The sequence below is a fragment of the Lactuca saligna genome, chromosome 8, assembly GCF_052625555.1.
Source record: "Lactuca saligna cultivar CGN05327 chromosome 8, ASM5262555v1, whole genome shotgun sequence".
Lineage (NCBI taxonomy): Eukaryota > Viridiplantae > Streptophyta > Magnoliopsida > Asterales > Asteraceae > Lactuca > Lactuca saligna.
Genome location: NC_136424.1, coordinates 83,340,089 through 83,351,420, shown reverse-complemented (window position 1 = coordinate 83,351,420; position 11,332 = coordinate 83,340,089). Strand labels below are relative to the sequence as shown.

Here is an 11,332-nt window from a genome sequence, read left to right as displayed (position 1 = left end):
GAATTTTTTACATAATAATCACATAACGTATTAGTGTATTTAAAAAAATTATTATTAATAAACGAAAATAAACGCAAAAAAAACAAAAAAACGAAAAAAAAATTTAAAAAGCAAAGATTTCGCAGAGCTGTAGAGGATCCGTAGAGTCTTTAATGGATTCGTAGAGGGTGCTCTGCGAATCCTTTGGTTAGGGCTGACAATTCTCGATACGACCCACGATACGACCCGCAACACGCCACGAAATAAATTGGTTTGGGTTGAGTTTTTCAACTCGCCAACCCACCAACCCACCAACCCGTTTATTAAATGGATCATATATGGGTTTCTCAAAAAATAAACAGGTTGACCCGCCAACCCGTTTATATTTTTAATATAAATTATATTTTTTATTTTTAAATGTATTTATGTATCAAGTATCAATATGTAATAAGTATTATCTATGTTTGTATTAATGTTTAGTTTGAACATGTTTCTATGAATGTTTTTAATTTTCATTTGGATGTTTAAGATTTAGTATAGGGAAATGAATTAACCATGTATTATATATCAATCAGTTATATCAATCAATTTGGTCACATGATCATCCAATCATTTGCATGGGTTTCTAGAGACGTAAGAGAATGAAGGAAATATTGGTTGAATTATTGAAAGGGTGTTGCTATTAACACTCCCTTTAGATATCGTATTAGGATATTTATAAAAAATTAATCAATAATTAACTATTTATAATCAGTTTTTTCGAAAAACAATACAATTTCAACCAATAAAAATATTTCAAAAATTAATTAGAATGTCTATATCGCAAATTAAGATGTTTTTTTAGCCAACATCTATAATCAAAATTTGATCAAATCAACTTAACTTTTATATTATTATTTTTTAATATTTGGATTTGAGCTAATGATTCTATTATTATTTGTTGTGAATGTGAACTACGCTAATACTTTATAAAGAAAAGCTTTGTCGATTCAATAATAGAGTTTGTTATAAGAAAGTTTTTAAGTTTTATCCTTATTTTTTGGTTTTTTATATACCCATGATAAATCGTCACATAGAAAATCTAATTTTATATAGAAATATAATAATGTAAAAAGTCATCGTTGATGCTCCCACAGCCACACATTGTTACAAGTTCAACGCGGCGGTCTAGACTCTAGAAGTCAAGTCAATCATGTTTTTAGCTTTTTTTTTTTTTTTTTTTTTTCTTTTTCTTTTATATTAAGCAAAGAAATATTAAATAAAGCTAAGTATAGTTTTAATTTTATTAATTACATACTAAATACATAATACATGTATTTATATTTTTCAAATCGTATCTGTGTCCCCTAAAGATACAATATCCTTACGTTTAAGGTTATATTCAATAATAAAATCTCTTAAAAACTTTTCTTTTCAATATATGGTGATAATGGAGGGTTCGGTTTGGGCAATATTGCAAGCCTTGGGAATGGTCCTTGGGCCAAGATTATTGCTTATATTAATCAGCTTAAAGAAAATGACTTTATTCAATTAGAGAATTTTTCTTTCTTTGGGTTGGTAACAGACATAGAAAATGTACTTTTAATTGGAATTGTTGGATGCATTTCTCTTTAAATAATTTGTAATATTTTTTTCTTGTTTTCTAGCTTTTTGCAAGAGTTCCCTTTCTATTATATGATTGGTTGTTTCTAAAAAATATATATATTGGTGATGTTGGTTTATGATAATTTAAGTAGATTGCTTTTTATTTTTCCACAGAAAAAAATTTGTTAGGCTATCAAATGCTGAATTATGTTGAAAATTGAGAGACTATATAGATTACTTTTGTCAAAATTTTCTAAACTAAATTAACCAATATTGATCAATTTGAGAAAGTAGCATTGAAGAAAATATCCATTTCGTCTGTGTATTAATGATCTACGACAAAACATAAGCATATACATACGTATTTATCATTTAATTTTCTAAGTTTCTACAAGATAGGCAAATTACTAGAGTTGCAAGGATTTTGAGCTTCATAGGTTGATAATTACATGACTCTATTTCATACAAATCTAATTACTTACTAGAAAAAAATACATATCAACTACATAACTGTATAAGGTGAATATTGTGAAATTTATCTTTTGGAATGTAAAGGACAAAATATCCATATAACCTCATTCAAACAATTTCTTCAATCTTATACATACATCACTATATCCAAACAAACACATATCATAACTCAATTCAATCACTCTATCATACCATAAAGAACTTAACAAGAAAAACAAAAAAAACATCTCCATGCTTCACGCTCAACCACAATCACAATCACAATCACAAACTTACATATAAACTGTTAAAGACAATTTATTATAACTTGAGCCACTCTAAGCAAGGGCACAACCCCCAACAAAACCTAGAAGGATAATAATCCTTAAGATACACCTCACGACTAAACCCAACAACATAAAAACTAAAAGCCTGACCACGATGTACCATGGTGACACGTGTAACAGGGATGACAGAAATTGTATGCCTCTCACATATAACTCTCGCAGTCACAGGTATGACAGGTCTTTCAGATATGACCTCTGAAGAAAACTGATTCAAAAAGAAGGAATCAGCAAAAAAAGCCGGTGTACAATTGTACGCCTGCGTGTTACACAATTGCACCCCCTTCGCTCTGTGGAACACGTCATCAGGAACCGAGGCGGCCCCACTTGTCGCATTCAGCTTACGTGTCGCGTGTGTGTCCCTACAAAACATTAATTAAAAAAAAAAAAAAAAGTTAAATTCAATTATCACTAAAACTTCAAATATTTGTTTAATATATTAATATTATTGTAACATACCATTTAACAAGCGCTATTTTGCGTGTCAAAAGCGAGCCACTTCCTGAACATGTCGTGCATTTGATTAAGCCACGAGATCCACAACTTGCACATGGTAGCTTTCCTTTCCCATTACATTTCACACATCTGAATACAAAATATGTTTCAGTTATGTGTAAAAAGGTAAGTATTTTGCTATTTTATTATGGCTTACATTGTGTCAGATCCATCTCTATGAGCAATTAAACCCCTTCCATAACAGGCACCACACTGAGTCATCTGATTTTCTTTATAAACTCCTGGTTCTTGATCTGCATTGCATTTACCACAAATAGTATCTCCTCTTCCTTCACAATCTGTCATCCAACCAAGATTGGATAAAAAGGTAAGAAACCCAAAACTAAAAACATATAAATTTGATGGGTTATTTATTACCTGAGCATTTGATGATGGATTCTGAATGGGGGATTTGGGCACGGGATTCTTTGTGGTGAGTGAATAGAACTGGGAATTCTGACCTTAAATCCAGTTCCCAAACACCAAGTTCAGGGGCTTTATCTTTTCCATCAATGTTGCTGTTTCCATGATATGGTTCTGTTTCAGTGATGACTTCTCTTTCTTCCACAAAAGTTTCAAGGGTTCCAACATAGACATTGCAGTCTTCTACAGAATGGATCTTCCATGTTCGAGCAGGCCTGCTTCCCCAACAGCATCGGTGGCCAACATGCTCAATCAGTAACTCGCGTATCTCAACTTCATCCAAGATTTGTCTGTATACATATAATCTCATAGAATTATGTTTAAAGTTATGTGAATTAAGGATCAAATTGTATCACAGAAGCAAACAGAGTAGACTGTATACCTATGAGCTTGATGCTCAGTTTGACCATATTGCCCTCCATAGCCACCCTGGTATGGAAACGGTTGCTCTGCAACAAAACTGGATAATTTTAGATATATTAAATGTTTAATATATCTGAAAAGTTCATAGAAAGTGAACGATGGGTTCCATAAAAGATGATAGAAGAAAAAGTTGGAGTGACATCATAAAAAGAAGTTGAGAAACACTTTTTTAGGTGGAGGATTTATCTCTTAAAAGAGTTTATTTGTGTTCTTTTTGGAAGGATTTAGCTCTTTTTACTGTTGGGTTCCATTTTAGACCCAATCTACATAAATCGTTTTTCTAAATATATAAAGTTAGGTTATAAAAAAGGGCATCTCTAACTCAGATAGGAAATTACAGCAATATTCAGCTAAAAATGATGACACACAAGTTCCTACGATCATCATATAAGGCAGACACGTATCTGCTTTGACAATCTAAGATAATCATTGAAGTTGAAACACATACATGATGTAAACTGGATAAAATTCTAAGGCATTTGAGATATATTGTACCGGGAATATAGGGGGGAGGCTCCGGAGAACTCATCAAGGGGGCATGTAGAGAAGTAGGGTAACGATCAGAACCGGTAGCAGCCGATCGAATTTCGTCAACACTAACATCAGAAGCAGTCGGGATCGTCGACCCTGTTCGTCCCACCGATGGATAAGAATGCCATTTCTCGTTTTCTTTACCCTCAATTTCACCTTTTTCTGCAAACAAACAAGGGATTCGATAATTATAGAATCGGAAAAAGAGTAGACGGAATTAAACTTAATATTGGAGCAGTAATTGAAGAGAGAAATTCCACCACTGAGCAGTGGTTGCTCCATTCTTGTATGAACGATGGGGGGGAAACAGGCACCGGTAACCGATTACTTCTACGGTGGGTTTGTAAAGATGGAGAAGAGGGTTTATAAGCAACAAAATTCCTTAGACGGGAAGGAAGACGAGGGAGTCAATCTCATCTTTCTGGAATTGGAGAAAGATTAATCGGGAGCTAATCTTAAAAATAAAAAATAAACAATGAAAAATGAAAAATAAAAAAAATAAAAAAATAAAATTGACCAAATGATAGCTATTAGACCCAGGTTTTGATCCTGATCCGATCCAAACCTTTAACAATTATACGGGTTTAGAGCATAATTTTTTATCCGTATACTCGTTAACAACCCATACCCATTAACCTTTTATTAAAAGGGTCGGGTATGGATCATTACTGATCCGCTCCATTTATAATGTCCCATTTGAATTTTAGAATTCTACATTTATATTTTATATTGCCTAAAGTTTAATTTAAATTCCAATCGAAAGTTCAAAGAGATCAGACCAAAAACTAAACATTTTTTACATAGAACTCTAGGATTTAACTTCTAATCTTTAGTTTTTTCCTAAAAATCATGATATCATTTCATTTATATTTCTTCATGTAATCACAAATTTCATTTAAAAATCAATAAATTCATTTATCAATCGGAATAAAGTTTGCAATTGATATTTTCTATCAATTCAATCGATGGTCAAAAACCAATCGGAAGTAACTACGATAATGATTTTAATTCGATTCGAAAGTCTTCGAGTACCTAATGTGTTTTCTAAATAAACATTTATTTATTTAATAAATGTGGTTTTATGATTTAAGTAAAATTTGTTTGATTACTCAAAAAACCTACGGGTTACAGGGCGGGTTTGGATATATGTTGATTCGGTGGATAAGGGTATGAGTTTGATTATTCAAAACCCTGCGTGTTACGGAGCGTGTTTGGATAAGATTTTGGAATTTATTTAAAGGGTTTGGATTAAGGTCGATTCGCTCCAAACTCGCCCAATTGCCAGGTCTAGTAGCTATTGTTTTGGTAAAATTAAGTGATCTGACTCAATAGTATTTTAAAGATAATAACTATTTAAAAAAGAACGACTACAAGGTCCAAAACAGGTCATTTCGGACCTGTTTGTAGGAAAATGGTCATTGATATAAGATCCAACCCAATCCAGTTTGTAGCCCCCTGTAAATTCTATTTCATAGTTCAATTTTGAGTTCACTTATCTACTTATAGAGCTTGAACATTTAAGTGGGTGGAGGGGGAAATAATATCTACAAAATTTGCAGAACAAGGGGAGCCATAGTAAAAAAATAATAAATTTAGGCCTAATATGTAAAATTTAATGGACTGGTTCTAAAAGAAACAGGGGAAGATGATGGGGGACAGCCGCTACAACCATGACCGATTCTACCATTTGCAAAACTAAGCAAGGGATTAGGGCCCTCAATTTTAAATTTTATTGTGTTATATATGTATATATACGTATTTCTTGGGATACAAAGACAAGTTGAAGTTTGGTATGGTGGTAAAAAAATTTGTTTATAAAAATAAAGGTCTCAAGTTCGAAACTATTTGCTTACTTGAAGGTTCCGAATTTTTTTGTGTGTTTAGAGCCTCTAAATTGGTTGAACCGCCCCTGGCTAAAACCTACATTTTGAACTCAATAAATTACAAATTTCTTCTTCTAGCGGTAAAGAGATTCATTTTTATATGTAAGGTTATAATTATATGTCTATGTTAACACCTATATAATCTATGTAATTATATAGGTTTTATTTGTTTTTCTATGATTTTTAGTAGTTCAAAGATAATTATTTGATTACATTACTATATTTTATACTATATTATAAAACATATTAGTTATATTTTGAAATTTAAGAGGTATAAGTTATAAAACTTTTTATACAAATCAATTATGCATAAATAAATCATTAATACTTGTCAAAAGTTTGAAAACTTAAATTAAAAAGGTTATTAATAAATTCAATTTAGAACAAAATAAAAAATTTTAAATATTAAATTTATTTATATAAATTAATATATATTTTTAACTGTAGACCAATATTAATTAATTTACATCAATACTATAAGTAGTCAATATAAATATAATGTATAAACATAAATATTTTATATCTAAGTGGTAAATTTTTATTATTTAATAACTAATAATAAAATCTAATAATTACTTTCCGGTAAGAAACTATTCACTATAAGTGTTATTTATCGTCGTCGCTTTGCGTGGGCAGAAAGACGAAAGCCTTAAGGAACAAGTTTGTTGAGTTGGTAAAAGTACAGTGGCAACACCCCAAGGGTTCTGAGTGGACATGGGAACCTGAGGATGAGATGAGGAGGGCATTACCCAAAGTTATTTGCAACAACAGACCTTGAGGATGAAGTTTGATTCAAGTGGTGGAGAATTATAGCATCTGAAACCTTGAGGTACTTCAATTCTTGAATAATTGAATTTCTAAGGGAGCTCACGACGTGAGTCATAGTGGTCATGATGTGAGAGTGACCATTGGCTATTTGACCTATATTTTCAAACCACACAACGAGATCCATAAGGTCTCACTACGCCATCCATATCTGATGACCTAAAAGCTAAAACCCTAATTTTCGAGTATTTAAAGGAATGAGAGGGCTTGGGCTGCCCATCCTCAGCCCCTCTCACTCTCTAGCTCCCTAAAACCCCTAAATTCGTCCTCCTTAAGACATTTGGCCATTGTTGGTGATCTTGAAGAGCTTACTTGGAGCTTTTAGGTTCTTTGAAGTGGAAGAAGGCTCTTGTGGTGTTTCATTTTGGCAATCTAGCTTTTACCTCTTGGATTTGTTGAGCTTTTGAGCATCTGTAAGTCATAAACCTCTTATCTTTTTGCCTTAAGCATGCTAGATCTAAGCTTTGGAAACTTTCTTTGCATGGTTGGGTTGTTTAAAATGCATGAAATCTATAAAGTTGGCAACTTTATGGATCATTTAAACATCTTCTATATGTGAGCCCTTGGATCTAAGTTTTGGTGTGGGTTTTGGAATCCAAGCTTGAGTCTTGATCCTAATACCTTTCTTTTGACATAGTTAATGTCTAAGTCATGCATTGGACATACACGACTGAAAAGATACAATTTTATGGTCCTTAGGGTCACAGAAGGTGTTCTGGAAAGTCTCAATGTATGTCTTAAAGGATTAAGAGTTTAATGTTGAAAGTTGGTCAGAATTGTTCTCACGACTTGAGAAATAGAATCTCATGACATAAGCAAGGTGGTTGTCCCGATCTGAGGATCCTGTTGAATGAGTGAAATTGAGTTGACTCATTGAGTGGGTCCGGGTCGAGTCTATCCTCACAACGTGAGCCTTATTGGTCCCGATGTGAGAGTGAACTAAGGGGAAAGTTGACCTTTGAACCTAAAAATTGACTTTTGATCAGAGTTGACTTTTGTTCAACTCTTGGTTTAGGAGGGTAGACTTAAGGTTTGCCTTCAATGGTTATCGAGGGTGGAGTAGCACCGGTGTAGCTGATCATGTGAGTAACAGTAGTCGATTATCGATCGAGAGGTGAGTTTCCTTCACTATATTTGTGGGTCGAAGGCACCAATGTCGGCCCACTAAGTTATGTTTGTAGTATGATGATTGTCTTCGTGACAATTGTTTTTTATGCTTGTAACTGTTTGATGTCTTTATGATTCTTTTGTTATGAGATTATGTGGTAGAGGTAGGGGTGAAATAGACCCGATATCTGGTTGAAATAAACCGAGGGGGATTGCAAGCACCCATATATGCTTGACTGTCTCCGGTTGAAATAGACCCAAGGGGACTGCAAGCACCCAGATATGTATGACTATATCCAGTTGAAATAGACCGAAGGGGACTACAAGCACCCAGATATACTTGATCGTATGATTGTATAGTATGGGATATTTTAGGGGAACTCACTAAGCTTTGTACTTACGGTTTTCAGTTTATATTTCAGGTACTTCCAGTTCAAAGAGGAAGGGTCCGACTTAATCACCACATCACCCTATGATTTCTATATTTTGAGATTTTGTGATATTGTACTATGATAATGTGTTTTTATGATACACTTTTGATTGTTATGATATGGGTATCCTATGTTTGAATTAATTTAAAAACAATTTTTTTATCTATATCTTTGGGATGTTATAGAAAAAGAGAAAGGCTCCTTCCTAATCTGGCAGGAAATGGAAGGCATATGCTGGAGGGTCTAGCAGTGGGTCAAAGTTGAAGCCCAAATTTGATGTGCCTAGCGTCAGTGATCTAAAGGATGCTACTTGCTTCCATTTTGGTGAAAAGGTCATTGGAGAAGAAGATGCCCTAAGTACCTATAGGAAGGATAGTAAGATCAAGGCATCCTCTTCAGGGATTTACACTATTCAAGTTCATAACACACAACTTTCTGATTCATGGGTCCTTGACATAAGATGTGGTTTCCACATTTTTCTGATTTTTAGGGGCTAAGTGAAAGTGAGGAGGTGGAGCATGGGAAGCTCAATCTGATCATGGGGAATAGGCGATCTTCACATGTTACCAAGATTGGAACATATGAGCTTATGCTTAGTAGTAGTGTGTCACACCCCAAACCGGAATGGCGGAAACGTTCAGGGGCGACGGATGTCATATACAATATCACAACAATTTTATAATATGAATAAAAGCAAACACAACCATTACATTTAATAAGTAAAGTTTTTACATTCGTTCGATACATATTTTGTATGACATCAAAACGTATAACAAAAGTATAAGAGACGCGACTCTAAAAGCTATGTCTTCTCAAAACCCTGCGGGCGTACCTGTCTACCAGTTGCCTGAGAATACAAGTGGTTTTGAAAGTGTATCAACATTTAAGTTGGTAAGTTCATAAGTATGTTTTTAAGATTGAAAGCTTGTCTTTGTTTCATTGAAAATGTTATAGTGTACTTCTAGAAAATCCAATATTTTCTTTAGTGAATGTAATGAAGTCTTAGGCCTTAAGACCAAAATGTGTGTAGTTAATGTATTATGTAGTAGTAAATTGTAGTCTTATAAATAAAACTATTTCATGTATGTTCCTTGTAATTGTATGTCGTATTAGTGTACTCAGTACTAGAAAATAGTGTACTGTAACTATATTTGTATGAAAACCTTTGTATGCATGCCTGGATACCACCAGCTGTAGTGTAAAGTAGTGTATTGTAGTTTTTCTAATTAAAATAAAACCCTTGAAGTATCTTTAATCCCGTAAACAAAATTTTTAGTTAATATTATTGTAAGTTTCATATAACCATGCTAAACTGACTAGTGGCCTCTGTGGTGTTCTTTAGGCATCGGAAGACGTTTGTCACCCTAGGCCTGCCGGCCTAATTGTAGCTAACAGTTTAGGTGCGGGGTTGTCAATCCTGTGTAGATGTATACACAAAGTCATGCTATCCCTCCAGGAGACTCTTGCTATACTTTATAGGACTTAGACATGTATCTTGATGGGTACAATTGAAGTAGTGTCTCACAACCCTGTAATTACTAGTTTACGTGTAGTGTAGTAGTGTTCTCTTGTACTTGAAATTGTATGTATTACCTTGAAGTAGTGTACTTTGTATTGTAAAATAATTGTACTTAAATAATTATTTAGTAGTGTATCATTGAATCAGTGTAAAATAAACTAGTGTTTCCCAAAATATACCTATTATAGTTTGAATGTATGTTCTTGTACTTAGTAAAAATAGTGTAGTAGTTCACAAACTATACCAATTATAGTTTAAACGTAATGATCTATAATTTACTAAAAATATTTTCAATTTAACTGTGTGTATGAAGTAGTGAAAAATACCCTTTTTGCTCGACATGTTACAAAAGGGGTTAACATATACATAAATATATTTTAATAAATTGTAGTGGTAAATCAATTTGAATCAATTGCAAAAAGGTTTTGAAATCGTTTGAATATTAACTGAAGAATCCTTGTGTTTTACTTGTATTCCCCCCTAAAACATTGAAAATAATGAAAATGTAGGGGTATGAACTCGCCTCTAGTGCGTAATTGCGTTGGATAGTGTACACTGAAAAGATGATCATCGGGCTAGCGCACGTGGGAAGGATGATATCCTAGAATTATTTAAACACGTAATCGTATTTAAATTAGTGAAATAATAAACTAAAGTGTTAGACAACACTTGATTTATGTAAGGAATTTCTTGCAAGAATTACCGAAAATTGTATTGAAGTATTGAGAAGGGTTTTCGGTCAAGGCTCCACCGAAATCTTTGATTTTGGTCCTAAATCCTCAACCGAGGACCAGGTTCTCGGTTCTAAGGTGTTCTCAGTCCTGAATGAGTTTTCGGTCCAGGGAGTTCTCGGCTAGCTTGAAGATTTGAAGATTGCTCTTGGTGAAAATTATGAAGATTTAAAGGATTTTTATTGAAGGTATGAATGTTCTTGGATGATACTTGAGAGAAAAATAGGAGTGATTTTGAGTGAAAGAGTGAGAAAATGACTTATTTTTTGGGGAAAATATATATTACGGTTGGGTTTTCGGCCGGAAAGAGGTTTCTCGTCCGAAAAGGGTTTGTTGTCCGAGACCTGATTTCGGGTGAGAGGGTTTTCAGTCCGAGGGTTCTTGGTTCCGAAAGGAAAATTTTGATTTTTAGTGTATTTTATTTCAAATACTTATATAAAAGCATCATTTATATAATTTAAATCATTTTTAACCCTCATGGACTTAACGAAATAAATAAAATTCGAAATTTTATTAAAGAAGGTTTGACTTTTATTGACTAGAAAAATAATGGGTTGTTACATAGCGTTAGGGTTAAATTGATTAATTTATGTTTTTCGTCAGATAT

General features: G+C 33.3%; 1 protein-coding gene across 1 annotated transcript; it reads right to left on the bottom strand.

Moving 5' to 3' along the window:
• Nucleotides 1–2,251: 2,251 nt before the first annotated feature.
• On the bottom strand, nucleotides 2,252–4,645 carry LOC145012492 (chaperone protein dnaJ-like protein). The gene is made up of 7 exons (XM_078971293.1): nucleotides 4,490–4,645; nucleotides 4,194–4,391; nucleotides 3,658–3,724; nucleotides 3,231–3,565; nucleotides 3,010–3,151; nucleotides 2,817–2,942; nucleotides 2,252–2,719 (listed from the first exon to the last, which is right to left on the bottom strand). The coding sequence occupies exons 1-7, from the start codon at nucleotides 4,509–4,511 to the stop codon at nucleotides 2,335–2,337; spliced, it is 1,275 nt and encodes a 424-aa protein (XP_078827419.1). The 5' UTR covers nucleotides 4,512–4,645; the 3' UTR covers nucleotides 2,252–2,334.
• Nucleotides 4,646–11,332: the final 6,687 nt, after the last annotated feature.